The sequence below is a fragment of the Mustela nigripes genome, chromosome 2, assembly GCF_022355385.1.
Source record: "Mustela nigripes isolate SB6536 chromosome 2, MUSNIG.SB6536, whole genome shotgun sequence".
Taxonomy (NCBI): domain Eukaryota; kingdom Metazoa; phylum Chordata; class Mammalia; order Carnivora; family Mustelidae; genus Mustela; species Mustela nigripes.
The window spans coordinates 54,824,293-54,842,836 of NC_081558.1; the positions used below are offsets into that span (position 1 = coordinate 54,824,293).

At 45.3% G+C, this 18,544-nt stretch overlaps 1 protein-coding gene across 1 annotated transcript in view; it reads left to right on the forward strand.

Moving 5' to 3' along the window:
• Nucleotides 1-18,234, forward strand: part of RBSN (rabenosyn, RAB effector) — a 29,557-nt gene extending 11,323 nt beyond the window's left edge. The window contains exons 4-12 of the mRNA XM_059390385.1: nucleotides 915-1,015; nucleotides 1,951-1,996; nucleotides 2,111-2,272; nucleotides 4,111-4,352; nucleotides 6,433-6,503; nucleotides 11,054-11,140; nucleotides 12,250-12,352; nucleotides 13,607-13,711; nucleotides 14,367-18,234. Coding sequence (XP_059246368.1) covers nucleotides 915-1,015; nucleotides 1,951-1,996; nucleotides 2,111-2,272; nucleotides 4,111-4,352; nucleotides 6,433-6,503; nucleotides 11,054-11,140; nucleotides 12,250-12,352; nucleotides 13,607-13,711; nucleotides 14,367-15,512 — 2,063 coding nt within the window. The 3' untranslated portion in view covers nucleotides 15,513-18,234. The remainder of the gene's footprint in view (nucleotides 1-914; nucleotides 1,016-1,950; nucleotides 1,997-2,110; nucleotides 2,273-4,110; nucleotides 4,353-6,432; nucleotides 6,504-11,053; nucleotides 11,141-12,249; nucleotides 12,353-13,606; nucleotides 13,712-14,366) is intronic.
• Nucleotides 18,235-18,544: the final 310 nt, after the last annotated feature.

Consider the following 18,544-nt stretch of genomic DNA (forward strand, 5'->3'; position numbering starts at 1 on the left):
ATTCTCTGAGGTCTCTGGTATTGAGCTTTGTGGCCTCCAAAGTAACCATGGTTAACATTTTAGCAAATTTGTTTCCATTTGCTTGTCTTTGAATTTTTAGTAAGACTTTAAACTCCTTGAATTTCTACTTGGGTTTAAAATTCATTGAAGAGGCACTTGGGTGGCTCAGTTGGTTGGGCATCTGCCTTCGGCTCAGGTCATGATCTCAGGGTCCTCGGACTGAGCCCCATGTTGGGCTCCCTGCTTGGTGGGGAGCCTGCTTTTCCCTCTATTCCCTGCTTGTGCTCTCTCTCGCTACCTCTGTCTCTCCATCTCTCTCTCAAATAAATAAAACCTTAAAATAAATAAACAAACAGACAAAATAAATAAATAAATAAAATTCATCGAGTATAGGGGCACCTGGGTGGCTCAGTTGGTTAAGTGTTCAGCTCTTGTTTTCGGCTCAGATCATGATCTCAGGGTCCTGGGACTGAGCCCCATGTTGGGCTCTGTGCTCAGTGCAGAGTCTGCTTGGGATTCTGTCTCCCTCTCCCTCTGTTCCTCCCCAGTTCTTGCACTCTCTGTCTCTTTCTTAAATAAATAAATGAATAAATACAATATTAAAACTATACAAAGTCATCTTTAAAAAATAAAATACAGGGGCGCCTGGGTGGCTCAGTGGGTTAAAGCCTCTGCCTTCAGCTCGGGTCATGGTCCCAGGGTCCTTGGATCAAGCCTCGTGTCTGGCTCTCTGCTCAGCAGGGAGCCTGCTTCCTCTTCTCTCTCTGCCTGCCTCTCTGTCTACTTGTGATCTCAGTCTGTCAAATAAATAAATAAAATCTTAAAATAAAGTTCATTGAGGATAAGCAGCAAGGGAGAGGGGCTGTCTCAGAGAAACGACATGTCGTTTGTCTCCTCATTTTCTGTCCTTCTAGGTGCTGTGAGAAGCCATCTTTCTGACTTCAAAAAACACCGAGCTGCCAGAATTGACCACTATGTTGTTGAAGTCAATAAATTAATAATCAGGTTAGAGAAGGTAAATTTTGTTGTTTTAAAACTTTTTTTTTACTGCAAGTATAAATTGGGAGAAAAAAAGTTGTATTTCTGCAGTTTGTATCACGTGTGTTGTATGTATTTGATGCTGGCAGAGAAATGCCCCACCTTAAGCCCACCTAGAGAGGCACAGACAGTGGTAGACATGGTAGACAGTTGTAGCCTGAGCTGGTTTTACTGTAGGAGATGGCCCAGGTTGACAGACTTACCACACATCCAGCTTTCCTTTTCCTTCCTCTGAAGCCCACTTGGCTGCTAGAAAACCTTTCTACCTTCAAATTATTTCCTCTCTTGGGTGTCCAAAGTATAGTCATGCAGTGGGGCCTGTGTTTACTCAGTAACAAACAGAAGCTGGTGACAGGGTCTTTGAGGGGTACTCATCCATGGTCAGCATTCAGTGTGGGAACATCTGGATTGGGCCTTCTTGTCCTGTGGTACCAGAGTGTGTCTTCAATACCCACAATCACTCCATTCTACTTTGACCCTAGAAATGCTTGTTGTGTATAACCTGGATTGTATGGTGGGTATGGTAGCAACTGTGGGTATAGTTCTTGATGCGTACTTTGTAAGGCAGAAATAAATTGCCAGTTTCATGGTCCGGGAGGACCATGGAGAATCAGGAGTTCCCCATTACTTTCAGTTGCCACACCTATCAGATCCTTGCTACCCCTGGTTCTTGCTTAAATGGAGAACTGACACTAAAAAGTGGGAATCAGATCATGGGGAAGGGAGATGCCTTCTAGATGCAAAGCTAATACTCTGTCCAATGTGAGGTTGCTTTCGTGACTTGCTGGGGTTGGGGATGACAGAAGAGACTTAAAAAATGAAGACGTATGAATTCCTGCTTGATGCTTCTTGCCTGTGAAAAGTTTGACATCACCTGTTTAATTCCATTTGGCACTGTTTTCTCCTTGTCAGCTCACTGCCTTTGATAGAACAAATACCGAGTCCGCTAAGATACGAGGTAACTCTAGAGTTTTGCTCACATTTATTCTATTTATCTTTCTCCCTGACCAAACCTCTTTTTCAAATGGCTAGTTTTTCTGTTTGCTTGATTTTTGTTTTGTTTTTCCCAAAGCAATAGAAAAGTCCGTGGTGCCTTGGGTCAACGACCAGGATGTCCCTTTCTGTCCAGACTGTGGGAATAAGTTCAGCATCCGTAACCGCCGCCACCATTGCCGCCTTTGTGGGTCTATTATGTGCAAGAAATGTATGGAGCTCATCAGCCTCCCTTTTGCAAGTAGGTAACATGGATGCAGGGCCCTGGACCCTGATCTTCTTGTGACTAGTTTGCTTGCTGATCACTAATGGGTGACTTTTTTAATGTTTTTGTTTAAGTGAATGTCCCAAGGGGTCTTCATTCATTTATTGATTCCATGAGGCCTGCTATAGGTAGTGGTGGGTAACAAGGGCTGGCAAACTTTTCCTGTAAAAGAGCAGATAGTAAGTATTTTAAGCTTTATGTGCTACAGATGGTTTCTATGACATTTCTTCTTCCTTTTTTAAACAATCTTTTAAAATAACCTTTGAAAAAGGTTTTAAACAACCTTTTAAAAACCATATTTATCTCTAGGGCCATACAAAAGCAGGTTGGAGTTGGTTTACAGGTCATGTTTGCCCACCTATGGATTATAAGGCATTGTCCATTCCTGCAAAAGGTCTAGCATCTAGCAGAGGATACAGACTTACAAATAATTGCTTTATAAAGAGATAAGTACTGTGAGAGAAGTTGCATCAGACACCCAGGAGAGCTGACCAAATCATTGTCAGCTCTGCTTGGAAGTGGCAGCTGAGGCTTTGAGAGGAGACTATAAGAAAGAGTCTTAGAAAATGAGCAGCAGGCTAGTCCTTTCCTTTGAAATAAAAGTCACACTTTATTGTCATATAGAACAGACTGTAACATCATAATATGAGAGACACTGAGTGCTGAAGGAATCAAGAGTGTGGATGCTCAGGTTTGGGAGGTGATGTTTGAGAAGAGCCTAAAAGACAGCCAGGATTTCAAAGAGGTAGGGCAGGAGAGATCCTGGGTAGAGTGCAGAGTAGGAGCGAAGCTGTGGGAGGGCCCTGGGGGAAGGTTGGTAGATGAGCAGGATAGAATAGTTGGGGGAGTGTAGAGGACATGTTTGAGAATTATGCAGATGGTGACTACAAGGTTAGGTGGAACCAGAGGGTCTAAAACTTTGAGTCTTATGTGGGTAAAAGTTGCTAAACGTTATCTCATGGGCTTTAGGCCAATTCTCGAATATTTGGGGTAGTTTCGCAGTCCTGAGGAGTTTTGCTGACTCTGTTTCTGCTGTTGGCTACAGATCATCTGGACAACATGGGATAGAAGGAGGTGCTTCCTCTGTCCAGTTCTGACATCCAGCAGGCACACATTACCTTGATAACCTTCCCTTTCTCCCTGAGACTGACTTTCTGTCTTACCTGAGACTTCATAAGCAATGCTTTTGAAACACTATTCACTTTTCTTATCTTGCTAATTAACATCTACTGGGCCGCTGCTGTGGGATAGCCCTGTTGGTTATATTGGGGTACAAGTATGAATAAGACAGTTCCTACCCTCCCAGAGTCACAGATTCATAGAGCAGCTCTGGGTGTACGAAGAATTATTATACAGGGAGAAAAGCAGAAAGTGCTCCAAGAGGGATGACATGGTAGGACCTGATAGGAAGAGCATATTGTTTTTGCCTCAAGGAATAGAGTAGGGCTTCTGGAAGCTGAGCTTTGGAAGGGGTAGGAGTCAGATGTTTGGGAGTGGGGAAGTCTATCAGGATAGTCTGGGCAGAAAGTAGATTGTGTTGGGTCAGGTTAGGAATGGGCCTCAGAGCCTCAAGGAGAGACCTTCCTTGGCTGTCTGTCTTGTTCCTGGTTGGCAGTGGGAGTCCTTCCCACCAGAGCCTGACCTTGGGAAAGCAAAGGTGTGGTGCTTCTTGCCCATAGACACAGCCTGGATCAGTGCCTATGGCCCCTCCTCTGTTATCTGGATCAGCTCCTGTGGCCTCCCCTCTGTTGTGAGCAGTGGGGTGATTGGAGGCTGCAGGCTCACTGCCAACTGTCTTGTGTTGTGCTTTACAGACAAGCTCACCAGTGCCAGCAAAGATTCCCTGAGCACCCACACCAGCCCCAGCCAGTCACCTAACAGTGTCCATGGCTCCCGCCGGGGCAGTATCAGCAGCGTGAGCAGTGTAAGCTCCGTCCTGGATGAAAAGGATGACGACCGGATCCGCTGCTGTACACACTGCAAGGACACGCTGCTTAAGAGAGAGCAGCAGATTGATGAGAAGGAGCACACCCCCGACATTGTAAAGCTCTATGAGGTGACTCACTGTGCGTGGTCCTGGGTCTGATTCGAGATGCAGATTTGCCTGTTGATTTTGTACACGCCTGCATATTTTGGAGAATGCTTTGGGAAGTCATTCCTTTGAATCATTTTTAGTTTCTGCTAAAGGGCCTTGGTATGGTTTCCTAGCCAGGGTCATGGGTGATTCACAGAGTCATCCTGGGTATGCTGCAGTAACCTTGTTCCATCACCCTTCCTTGCCCACTTGAAAGCAGGAGGTTGGAGACTTTGGTGGCCCAGGGGCAAAAGGAGGAAGGATGGTTGCCATGCTGTGTGGACAGGGTTTGTGGGTGAGGGGTAGTGGAGCTGGAGCAGGTATGAACAGTGGGCCAGAAGAGTCCTGAGAAACTCACTTGGGAGCTTCAGGCATTATAGGTTTGAGTGACTGCCCATGGGCAGAGAGCTTCCCTTTTAAGTTCATTCAAATGCCTCTGCTGTCATTACCACCAGCAATCCCAAAACACTTTCGGTAGATGCACACTTTGAAAGAGAGGAACATATGCCATGCAAAAACGGGATTCAGAGTCAGACAGGGCATGAGTCTGCCTTAGTCTCCCAGTGGCCAGGGGGACCTGCAGGCTGAGAAGGATTAGCCAGCTGGAGGTTTCATAGGCAGGTGACTGGAGATGGGAAGGGGAAATAAGCTTGGTGGAGGTAGCAGCTCGTGTAGAACCCTGAACAGAAGAGCGCCCAGGCCTTCCTCCACTTCCAGTGGGGCCACATCTTGATAAAGTCATCCCAAATTGAAAACATCAGAAGTCAGAAGTACTTTAATACACCAAACCCCCCAGTGTGGGAGCCTGGCCTACACTAACCATGTTGGGAACACTGACATGGGCCTGCGGTTGGGCAGAATCCGCTAACACAAATCTGTTTGATCACAAAGTGCCGAGAATATCATGTAACTTACTGGATACTGTGCTGAAAGTGAAAAAAAGTTGTAGGAGTACAGGATGGCTGTAAGGGTATTGGTGGCTGACCCTGTGATCACGTGGCCTGGAGCTGTGGCCGCTGACACTGCCCAGCATCATGGGAAAGTGTACTGCATGTCGCTAGCCTGGGTAAAGAGCCATACTCAAAGTTCCAAGTACGGTTTCTACATTCGCCCATCACTTTTGCACTGTTTTGAAGTTGAAAAATCATGAACTCTAACCATTGTTAAGTTGGGGACCATCTGTATATTTGTCTATTGATCACTGAGTGGTCACTCTTAGCAGATCTGTGGGTCATAATGGCCGCATTTCTGGAATCACCACAAAAATACTTAGACTACTAGAAATGGTGTTAATGAAACCCTGCCCTGAGCTACAGATGTAGCCATTATCCATCCTAAGTATGGAGTTCATGACTTGATAACTCATTTTTATAAATAGCCACCCTGTTTTTTCCTTCCTTCACTTTTTTTTTAAAGGTTTTATTTATTTATTTGACAAAGCACAAACGGGGGAGTGGGAGAGAGAGAAGCAGGCTCTCTACTGAGTAGGGAGTCCAATCCAGGCCTTGATCCCAGGACCCTGGGATCATGACCTGAGCCAAAGGCAGATGTTTAAGCAACTGAGCCACCCAGGCATACCCTCCTTCCTTCATTTTTGAAGTGAGCCCTGGCAATGCCTTTTGCTAGTATCTTTCATCACCTGGCAGAGAAAGAATGTAGCGACCAATTCCTTTCCTCTGCCTTGGTAAACTCATTGGCTTGTGTCCTGGAAGGCTTTGCTCCCGGCAAAAACATCCTGTCAAAAGTTCTGCCCTCACTTCTTTCCTTCCTACAAGATTTACTGCTTGTAAAGGAGGTCTGTAAATCAGGAAATTGATAACAACAATAAAAATGAATAAGAAAACACTGCATATTTCCAACTATACATTAAAAAAAATTTTTTTTTTTAAAGTAGACTCCACTCCCAATGTGGGGCTTGAACTCAAAATCCTGAGACTAATATTTGCGTGCTCTGAGCCAGCAGGCACCCTGGAAATTGTACATTTTAAATACATCTCTATTGATGCAGCATAACTTGTTTGTACCTTGAGAGCACCACTCACATCTTTTGTTTTGTCCTCAGAAATTACGACTTTGCATGGAGAAAGTTGACCAAAAAGCTCCTGAATACATCAGGATGGCAGCATCATTAAAGTAAGCTATTCCTCTGTTTTTCTAACTCAGTGATGACTGTGGGTACTTTTAGCATAGTTCCTCAGTAGCTGAAAATTACAATCTTAGTTCTGGCTGCTTTCCTTCTATAACCAGCTGTGGGGAATCTTTGTCATGTTTGTATTTCTGTGTGGCACGTGTTACAGTCCTCGGTAGCCATGTTCAAGGGACCCCAGTTGTGATGGAGCAGGCTGGGGAGGGGCCTCAAGACAGTAGGCACTGGAGGTGAGCAGGGACAGTGCGCCTGGTGTGCTGCCTCGGAGAATACTGCTTCAGGCTGGCACCAGGCATCAGGGCTTAGAGCAGGCATTTCCTTTAGAGCACTGGTTGACACACTTTGGCCCATGGGCCAAAACTAGCCTGCCACCTGTTTCTTTTTTTAACTAAGACCTAATTTACACACCAAAAAATTAATAATAATTTATACACCCTTTTCATGTGTACAGGTCAGTGGTTCCTCACAGAGTCATAAGACCATCATCACTGTCCAAACCATTTTTATCATCCAGAGAAAGCCCACCCCTGTTAGTAGTCACAGCATATTTCCCTCTCCCTGGCAACCACTGGTCTGCTTTCTGTCTATGGACGTGCCTCTTTGGGACATTTCGTATAAATACATAATTCTTGTCTGGCTTCTTTCACATAGTGTAGTATTTTCAACATTCATCCTTGTGGCCCTACGTGTTAGGGTTCCATTCCACTCATGCAAATGCATTGTATGGATACACAACATTTTGTGTACCTGTTAGTCTGTTGATGAACATTTGGATTTTTCCACTTCTGGCTATTGGATTTATCCACTTCAGTGAATATTCCTGTAAAAGGTTTTTGTGGACGTATAATTCTATTTCATTTGGGTTTCTACCTAGGTGTAGAGTCGCTGGGTCATATGGCAATTCTAGGTTTTAAACTTCTTGAGGCCCTGCCAGACTGTTTTCCAAGACGACTACACCACTTTACATTTCTGCCAGCAATGCATGTGCTTTTCAGTTTCTCCATATCCTTGCCAACGCTTGTTATAGCTTTTTCAAAAAAAAGATTTAACTTATTTATTGGAGAGAATGAGACAGAGATAATGAGAGAGGACAGGAGCAGGGAGAAGCAGGCTACCCATCGAGCCTGGAGCCTGATGCACGACTCAATCCCAGGACTTTGGGATCATGACCTGAGCTGAAGGCAGTCACCCAACCAGTCACCCAACTGAGCCACCCAGGCACCCTTTTTTCTTTTAATGAATAAAATTTTATTGGTACATAGCCATGCCCATTTGTTTGACTGTAGCTGCAAACTGTAGCTTTGGCAGCAGAGTTGAATAGTTGTGTCAGGCACTCTCTGGCCTACAAAGCTAAAAATACATATTATCTGGTCCTTTACAGAAAACATATGCTGACACTCTCTATGAGCATTGCTCCTTCTGCAGGTTATTGGTACGTGAGCTAGAATTTGAAGTGCTACCACTAGAATCAGGTTACAGCAAGTCTTTTCCCAACCTGCAGAAAAGTATTTATGGGATCCAGTGCTTTTCATGTGAGGATTATCTGCCTTTGTCTTTAGCCTGTATTACCCACCTGCCACCTTTGTAGTGATGCATGTGGAATTAAATGTGTCTTTTTTTTTTTTTAAGATTTTATGTATTTATTAGAGAGCAAGAGACAGAGCACAAGCAGGGGGAGAAGCAGTCTCCTCGCTGAGCGGGGAACACAGTGTGGGACTTGATCCTGGGACCCCAGGATCATGACCTGAGCCGAAGGCAGATGCCCAACCAACTGAGCCATCCAGCCGCCCTAAATATGTCTTGTTTAGAGCAAACCTGTATTTTTAGTTGCCCATTTGCTGTGGCAGTGTGTTATATTGTCTCCATAAAACAAAGCTTGGGGCTCCTGACTGGCTCAGTCAGTATATCATGGGACTCTCAATCTCAGGGTTGTGAGTTCAAGCCCCATGATGGGCATGGGTCCTACTTAAAAACAAAAAACACAAAGCTTGGCTTTTCCTTCATGATGTCAGTGACCACATTCTAAGTCTATTGTGTGGATCTCACATGAAAAGAAAACGAACTTTTTCATTTACACAGTCCTTAAGGGTCTTATGAGTCAGTAAATGTCTGACTTACAAAGTATGAGCAACTAAACCCAGTTGGTTTGTGCCAAACACACCCCTTCTCTTGTATGTCTCCCTGCCTCTACTCTTGTTCTGGGGCTCTTCCTCTTCCTGTTCCTTCCCCCAGTGTATGCCAGCCCATGGGGAGGGGAAAGAAGGAAGGGAATAGAAAAGAAGTAGAGAAACCATTGTGGACCACCACCATTTCCTCCAGTCCTAGCAACTGGGCGTCTGCAGTCCCTGGCAGCAGACAGTATAAGGCGAGGACACCTTTCTCCAGCCCTCCCAGCCACCACAGTCCTAGGGCCTCTCTTCTCTTATATTTGTACCTTCTCTGCCCCATTCTTCCTCTTTTCATTCCAAGAGCACTAGTTCTGGAGAACAGGAGGAAAGGACACATTTTCTTTTCTACCTGCAGTTCACTGAGCAATAATTTTGATTAGTGAAGCATATAGCCTCCCTATGGGTAGGTTGGGAGAAGCAGCTCAAGTAATTCTGATATCTGCCTCCCCTAAATGGAGTATCCTTGGCTTGGAGCACCTATCTCATGCTCTTTTCCTACCTGGAACGTACAGGAATCAACACCCCTCCTCCCACCTGTGCCCACTGGTTTGAAATTAGAGCAGGACTATCTTCTTCCTGGATGTAAGCAAGGAGAACTGTGTTCCTGGCAGTCATGAGCTGGCACTCAACTTTCCCTCAATACGTCGTTCCCCCGGGGGTTCCTTCCTCTGAGTCTGTTGTTTTTCTTGCTTTGTGCCTCAGACACAGCTGTGGGTCACTCACTGGGCCTCCCCATCCAGCTGGGAAACTACCATTGCTGAGCACATTTCCAGATGTCTAACTCCTACTCGTTCTCCAAAGACTGGTTCTAAAGGGCTTTAAGCTCATTTTACTCCCTCATTCATTCAGTGGATATTTACTGAACGCTAGTTGTATGCCAAGTACTATTTTAGGTACAGGGGCTGTAGCAATGAGCAGTGAAGGCCGTGTCTGCTGCCCTGGAGCTTCATTACCATGGGAGCACAGCCGTAAGTGAGTGAACAAATCATGAGCAAGATAACCAGACGTGATAGGTGCCCTGTGGGGAATACGTTTGGTCCACGTGACTGAGACAGGTAGGGGTGGGGGCGGTGCTTTCAGATTTGAGTCAACCTTGTTATTTTCCATGGGACTTGAAGATATCAAGACAAAGTGCAAGTATTCCCAATTCTGCTCTGATGTTCTTTTTGCAAACTCTGCAGTTTGAGATGATGAAACCACCTTATTGGATCCTCCAATTATAGCACACACCGAGATTTTTCCAGCTAGGGCAGGTCAGCACAGCAGCCCTTTCTGCTTATTTAACTTAAATTGCTGCTGCCTCAGGATGGGAGCCGAGTGGCCATTGCTGGGGCTGCATTAACAGCTGCAAGATCTTCTGAAGTCATTTTCTTTTCAGTGAGCACTGATGCAACTTGGCCATGTGCTAGTCACTGAGGCTAAAAATAAGCCATCATAACTGCACTTGCATTTCAGGCCTGACAGAGTGAAACCTTTGTAAACAAACAGTTCTTAGATCCCATAATAACTGCTATTGTTCCTCTGAGTTAAGTGGAATGAAGCCACTTTGCCCTTCCCTGCAGTCCCCTGCTCCACCCTTGGCAGTTATCCCCTATCTCCTCCCTGCTTTTTTTTTTTTTTTTTTTTAAGATTTTATTTATTTATTCGACAGAGAGAGAGATCACAAGTAGGCAGAGAGAGAGGAGGAAGCAGGCTCCCTGCTGAGCAGAGAGCCCGATGTGGGACTGGATCCCAGGACCCTGAGATCATGACCTGAGCCGAAGGCAGCGGCTTAACCCACTGAGCCACCTAGGTGCCCCTCCTCCCTGCTTTATTTGGTGTCCACGTGCCTTTCTCATGTGGGGAGCAATTGTTCATGAGGCCCAGGAGTGTTGGCAACTGATACAGTGCCATGCTGGGTATGGCTAGATGTTGGGGATTCCTTGGTCAGCTTTCTCGTTATTCGTGTTCTCCCTGGGGATAGTCTTTGAGTGAGAAAAGCCCACTGCTTTCTCCTCGGATGCAGGGTAACCTGCTTATTTAGTAAGCCACTTCTTATGTCTTACTAGGTATGATGAAATTGTTCAGGGAAAGTAGGCTGAAGTAGATTCATTTGCATTTATTTTGATGATGAGCATTAAGAGCTAGTCCTTAAAGGCCTAGGCACAAATCTGTCCACGTGGCGTCTGCAAATTAAAAACAGCTTCCAGTTGATTAGCACTTAAAGGAATGAGCCCTGCATTATGTACAAGAGTGTGAAATAATACCACTTGGAGAGAATTAGCTGTTTCTCCTTTTGTAAGACCCTAAACCTTTAGAGCCCTTTTCCACACCACTCTCTAGTCAACATGGTGAAACTTGAATGAAACATTTCCATGATTTTTCTTTAGTGCTGGGGAGACAACCTACAATCTGGAACATGCTGGTGACCTTCGAGTGGAAGTGCAGAAAGTATACGAACTCATAGATGCTTTAAGGTGAGACCTGTGAGGTGATGTCTGACTTGCTACCTTGAGTGGAGGAAGTGCTGTTTCAGTGAGGGGGTGGGTGGCTGGCAGTACCCAGAGTCCTGGTGACAGGGCATATGTGTGAGGAGCAGGCTGAAATAGTGCCCGCTCTGGGATGCAACACATCTCAGTAACTTGGTTTAGGTTTCTGATGTTCATTAATATTAGAGAAATAGGAACTGATTATTGACACCATCTTTATATCAGCCATTGGTTGTATCCACATCTCATTTATTCAGTCAAATTTAGCTGGTGCAGTAGGCATTACTACCCTTACTTTGTAGTTGAGAAGATGCATCACAACTGGCAAAGCCATGGAGCCAGGATAGAAACCCAGATTCTTTCTTCAAGTCAAGAGCTGCCTTTTAACCATGGACTGGCTGTTGGGGTTAAATGAGCTTTTTGAGGTGTAGAAAGTATAGTGATTCAGAGGGAGAACTGAGATGAAGAAGCCTTGTTCGTCCATCTCTACAGGACTGAACATATAATTTGTGGGACCTAGTGCAAAATGAAAACACAAGTCCTGGTCAGGATTATTAAGAATTTCAAGATACAGATCTTAAAGTGGCTGCAGCCTCCTGCTGCCCAGTATTGCCCCCAGCACGGTCTACAAACCCCCTGGCCCAGTTTCAGCTTGTGTACCAGCCTGGCAAAGCCAGTTGCTTCCTGCCTTCCCCAACTCAACCCAATCCAGAGGCCCAGGGGGGTGTCCCTCACTGACCCCCCAGGGCCTACTCCCTTAAAAAAAAAGAATAAGGAATTTTAAGATAGTAACACCGGAATATTAAACCAGGCATGGTCACTTACCCATGAAGTTGGTGAACTCACCATGAACTGACTGCATGTGTGGTAAGTTCCTCAGTGGCTGAGTGATGGTTAGATACCCAGTGCTGTGTCAGGGGCCTTAGCTAGGACCAGAGGGTAAGGAATGGACTTTGCCTTCAAGGACATTCCATGGGAGTCTTTAACCCACTTCCTCCATGGACGGACCTGGCACAAAAGCCCTGCAACTCAAAGATTTCACTCTTGTTTCTGGGGCTGGCAGCGCCTGTTACATTGATGTGTTTGTCCTGATTCAGTAAGAAGATCTTAACCTTAGGCTTGAACCAGGACCCTCCACCACATCCAAACACTTTGCGGCTGCAGAGGATGATCAGATACTCAGCTACACTTTTTGTGCAGGTAAAGCATCTTGTGGTGTCAGAAACGGCTCATTTGCTTCCCCTGCTTTTCTGCCTCTCAGAAGGCAGATCATGCCAATGGTTTGTTCTCTATTTGTACCTTTATTATTTTTTAAAATTGTAAATACAATTATGCCAGATTTAGAGAAAAATCTGGACTACAGAGAAAAATAAAAACTTCTTAATTCTATGTCCTTAATACCATAACATATCATTCTGGTATATTTTCCTCTTTTTTTTCATTTGTATTCGTTATATAAAGTAGTTATGATTAGTGCATATTTACAAATTTATGTCTTTTTAACACTGAATTTTATATCATAAACACTTCTTACATAGTCTTTATTTAAACAGTTACTGTTTGGGGTGCCTGGGTGGCTCAGTTGTTAAGCATCTGCCTTTGGCTCAGGTCATGATCCCTGGGTCCTGGGATCGAGCCCCACATCGGACTCCCTGCTCAGCAGAAACCCGGCTTCTCCCTTTCCCACTCCCCCGCTCATGTTCCCCTCTCTCATTGTTTCTCTCTGTCAAATAAATAAATAATTTTTAAAAACAAACAAAATAAACAGTTACTGCTTGAATGGCTGTAGAATATGACTTTCTGTGCACCATCCTTTAATTATTCCCCTTTCATTGGTCATCTGATAGATTCCTGCTTTTTCTGGTGTGACTGTAGCCTGACATACATACTGATACATGCCATTTCTTCCTCAGGATAAGCTCCCAAGGGACTCTTCCTGGGCTATTCCTTGGGAGGAAACAGCTGATTGTTCATGGACAGACTAACCCTGGCTGGTTAGAGCTGAATTGCTTCTGTCTGGAACACCCTTTGGGAGAGCCACAGTGATCCATATCAGGGGCTTAATGACAGAGCAAGCTAGCACAGCCCTGTTGGGTTGGTTTTCCAGCACCGTATTGCAGAGAATTAGGCCCCTTCTCCTTTTGACTAGTGTTGTGTTCAGCAGTCATTTGGTGAGTGCCTGCTGTCTAGCAAGCAATGTGATAGGTGCTGCGTGTCCTGCCACAAGCAAAAAGATATTCCTGTTTTCAAAAAGCTTTTTTTCTGGAAGGAGATAGACAAGAAACAACTACAACATATAGTTTATAAGATGGGGGGAAGTGTTGTGGAGAAACATAGAGCAGGGAAGGGGTAGCGGGGGTGTGGAGCTCGGATGGGATCTTATAAACAGACTTCATTAGGCTTATCTTCTTCCTAAAAGAATTTAAATACGAAACTGCCTGTGACTCCCTACAGGAAAAGCTTCTGGGTTTGATGTCACTGCCAACCAGAGAACAGTTTGAGGAACTGAAAAAGAAAAGGAAACAGGAAATGGAGAGGAAGAAGATCCTGGAGAGACAGGCAAGTGAAATACAGGGATGCTTGCAGCCTCTTGAGCCCAGAGGCTGCTCCAGACTCCCAAGTGGTCCTCTGTGAGATCGCTCTCCGGTTTGCATCTCTCTTCTGGTCTTTTCTGGCCTTTCCTCTATAGACTCAGAATAGTTGTTTTTCTTTCCAGGTCAGACCTATTTGTCTTTCAGAGATTCTGGTGATTTTCTCTCATCCAGAATACCATGGAGGGCTGTCAGTTCTTCCTGTAACACAGGTTGCAGAGGACCCAGACACCAGGGAGCTCTTTGTAGAATGCTCTGGAATGTGCAACACTAAGCAAAATAATGTGTATATTTAACATTGTGTGAGATTCTAGTGTAGGTGAGTGATACTAGACCTCAGAGTAAGTTTAAGACAAGCATACAGCCAGTGTATCTAAGATTGAGAAAATTTTATCCCTTAACTTACTGTCACGAATTTATTTTTGAAAATCTGGCTCTGTCTCTTCTTTCCTCTAAAAAACAAAAAGTGTGATTTGACTTAGCAATTGGGTACCATATTCCACAGGTGGGCATTTTGGAGTCTCATCACCCCAGGGACGGCAGAACTGTAGGAGTGGCTGATCGTGTGTCTTCTATTGGCCTGGTGACTGTGTTTCTTCTCTTTGGCCTTGGTGTCTCCCCAGGTTGACCTGGAATCCCAGCGACGGTTTGAGGAAAGGCAGAGTGACCTGGCGTCTCGTGCGGCCAATGGGGACGTGGTGTCCCTTCAAGGGGGACCTGCCCCCCTGAGAAAGGCTGAGGGTTGGCTCCCACTGTCAGGAAGTCAGGGGCAGAGTGAAGACTCAGACCCCCTTCTCCAGCAGATCCACAACATCACATCATTTATTAGACAGGCCAAGGCTGCTGGGCGGACGGACGAAGTACGCACACTGCAGGAGAATCTGCGGCAGCTGCAGGATGAGTATGACCAGCAGCAGACAGAGAAGGCCATTGAGCTGTCCCGGAGGCAGGCCGAGGAGGAGGACCTGCAGCGGGAACAGCTGCAGAGGCTTTGTGAACGGGAGTGGGAACGAGAGCGAGAGCAGTTCCGGGCTGCATCCCTACACACACGGACTCGGTCCCTGGACTTCCGAGAAATCAGGCCTTTTCAGCTGGAGCCTAGCAGGGAGCCTCCTACCCACCTTGCTTATGCTTTGGATCTAGGCTCTTCCTCGGTTCAGAGCAGTGCAGCCTTGGAGACCCCTTCGCCCATCACAGCTCTCGAGCCAGTCAGAGTGTGGTCTGGGCCTCCAGCCATCGGGCAGGAATCCTTCCCCCAGAGCATCATGTCACAGCAAAATGAGCTGGCCTCCCTGAACCCCTTCGATGAGGAAGACCCCTCTAGCCCCACAGCAGAGGGCACTACCAGCTCTCCTGCTACAGAGCCTTCCTTTGGCCCTTCAGCCTACATCCTCAAAGAATACAATCCTTTTGAGGAGGAAGAAGAGGAGGGTGTAGCAGGGAATCCTTTCACTAACCCAGACGGTCCAGCACCCAATCCCTTCGATGAGGAAGATGAGGATCCCCACCAGAGGCCCTCAAGCCCTCCTGTTCCTGGCAACCCCTTTGAGGAAGGTACCTGTACCAACCCCTTTGAGATGGACAGTGACAGTGAGCCCGAGGGCGAGGAGCCCATAGAGGAGGAGCTCCTCCTCCAGCAGATTGATAACATCAAGGCGTACATTTTTGATGCCAAGCAGTGTGGCCGCCTGGATGAGGTGGAAGTGCTGACAGAGAACCTGAGGGAGCTGAAGCGCACCCTGGCCAAACAGAAGGGGGGCACCCACTGACCCCACTGACTGTGGGCAGGGCATCTTTGGGCCCAGGGCCTGGCAGGAGCCTGTGGAGCAGGATGGGGCTGGTGGGCACGATGAGGGAGGAAGAAGGGGGACACCTAGGATGCACAGAGGTTAGGGCAGGGAATCTGCTGCTTCGTGCTATGCACTTGGAGGTTTTTTCCACCACAGTTGGATAATAAAGTAGAAACCAGAACAGGAAGAATCAGCATTCATGTGCTGTATTTCCTGGGTTTTTTTCTAATTTTTTTTTTTAATTGGGTTTTCCCTTTAGAAGGGATTTTAAATTTCATTACTGAGTGTAACGAAATGCAGTGTATTGGGGAGCCCTCATGGGTCCATTTGCTCCTGCCTCATCTTTGGTCTTTATGCAGTATTACAGGGCACTTTCTTTAGCCAAGACAGACAAGATGGACTCCTTTAAACCTTGCTCTGGTCTGAGAGAAGTCTGTGCCCCTTAGGCTGTGGGTTCTTTCACCTGGGACTTCCTCTGCCCTGCTGGGTACATCCCACCTGTGCAGCAGAAGGGGGAAGGTATTGCCATGAAGGTAGTTGTTGAGACCCAGGAGAGCCCAGCACCTCTTTTTAAGAGGGGGCGACGGGGTGATGTTCTACCAGGGCATTTCCCTGTCAGTTAAAGTCCTTGATTGTCTCTTTCAGGAAGTTAAACTTCGGTGCCAGGGGTATCACTGGGTCTGACCATGGTCTGTTTAGAAAATAGAAGTGGTGAACTTTTCAGTTGATGGAGGCAGTAGTACTAGGGAGAAGAGTGTCTACCCAGATGTTTCTCCTAATGACTAATGGAACAGTTGTCTGTCCCGGGAGAAACCTTCCTCTAGGACTTTGATGAAATTACTCTGACTTGGGCTTTTTCAGAGGGCCCAGTCTGTACTTTAGGATTAATAATCAGGAAGCTTTTGTGGAACATTGCCAGGAGAATGGAGGCTTCCCTGAGTCAGAAGATAAAACGATTTTCAGGGCTAGTTGATCAGCCTTCTTCCCTTTTGGTTCACCCTGTGCTGACCTGGGGCACCAGTGAGGTTTTTCCTACCAATATTTAGTATTAAGAAATCAAAGTGTTTGAAGAGGCACAACACAGGAACATTCCAGTAGCACCACACCACTTGAACTCTTCATCAGTTAAGGGCAGAAAGGGAAATTGTTAATTTAGCTCTGGTGCTTTGGTTTACATAATCCTTAACTAATGTCTGACATTATGATACTCAAGTGTGCTCAGCTCTAGGTAGAGTTCCTGCGATTATGCTTTTTGATTAAAGAACAATAACTGACCACTAGTCACTTTATACTGCTTAACTAACTCTGGGTCATACTTTGATTACTGGTGTGAAGGCTGAGATTCATTTTGTTACCTTCCAGAAAGACCCCTGTTGGTCTTGAGAACGTTAGAAGAACTGTGATGTAAAGGTAGTCTGTATTTTTGTTGACACTATTCACGTTTCTTTCGCATTTGTTGGATCTTTGGGCTAATGAAAAGATCCTCCATAGGGGTGCGGGAATGGGATATGGGTGGAGGTTGTGTGGAGGACCCTTTGCATTGGGGTTCTGTTCACAAAGGAATGTGAGTGGATTACTAATGTCAACCAAGTTCCCAGCCTTGCTGATTGTTGTGTTTGGGAATTCGACAACCAGGTATCTAAAGTTTTGCCTGGTATAGGCAACTTTCTTCCTTCTCATGCACTTCCTGCTGTCATTATGGAGGGTTTCATGGATGGCTGGTATGCTTCCTGTTGCTAGTCTGTCATTGCTCTCTGATCAAAGAGGATGACGCTCTCTGCACCAAAAAGCAGGTAGTTCTGGAAGCTAAATGCTGCTTTCCATCATAATTACTTTTCTTGTGAGAATATATCTCTTCATTAGCTAGTGATTTCTATTCAGACTAGTTTTCTGAACATACCCTTTTCCTGAAATCAACCCAGGTAGTAATCTGTAAGTAACTAAGAGCATTAAGAACCACACTTATAAGAAACTTTATTTTTAAACTTAAAAAAAAAAAAAAACACTGAATATACTAAACCAAACTAAAACCTGATGTGATTGAATTCTTCCATGAATTCTTCTATTTAATTCTTCCATGGCTGTATTCTCCTATAATCATAGAGCTGACAGGAATTAGAATTCTCTATCCCTAACGTTTCCCAGAATTCACACAAGCACAAAGTTGGATTTACAGAGATGGGTTATCATTAGCGTAGATAAAGATGGCCTATGAACTGCAACCACAGCTTCAAGTGCTTACCTCATGTGACTGTTTCACTCTTCCTGCAGTCCTTTGAGGCAAACAGGCATTGGCAGCTCTCCCTAGACCTAAGATCATGTATGGAATGTATGGAAGAGACTTTGGGAATTCAGGCATCAGATGAAGTTGGCTTTTCTTTTTTATGCCTTGTTTGTATTTTTCCATGTCTAATACACTAAGGACACTTACTCATTGTACTTGCAGTTCAATGTGTCTTTGCTGTTCAGATACTAAAGTATACTTCTGAGTCATCATGTACCAGGTGGTGGGTTGGACATACATTGGCATAATTAGGCCTTGGGACTCAAAGAGAAGCTGGTCTCTATCAGGTCACAGACTATGGTAGCAGATTGTCAGATTGTCATTTGACAATGACAGCTTGAGGGTCATTGTTTGCATGCACTACTCTGGGGCCTTGTATTGGAACCTTTTTTAAAAAAAATAAACTAACAAATGTTAGTGGTTGGGTGTATATGTGTATATGTGCACGCGTGTTGGAAGTGAGAATTACCAAATAACATCTCTGTTCCTGCCTCTTTCTTGATCATCATCTGAATATCATAAGGCCTCTGGACAAAAGGTCACTAGGCTCTTAATGTGGTAAATGAGGGTTCCAGTTCTGCCCTTATCCCTAGTTATTCCTGCACTGTTGATCAGATGAATTATTTCATACAAGAATAATGCGAGACCTTCTACAATCTCATCAACCTCATTTCAAGCCAGAAGAAACTAAGTCTCAGAGAGGTTGAGGACTCTTATGGCTGCCATT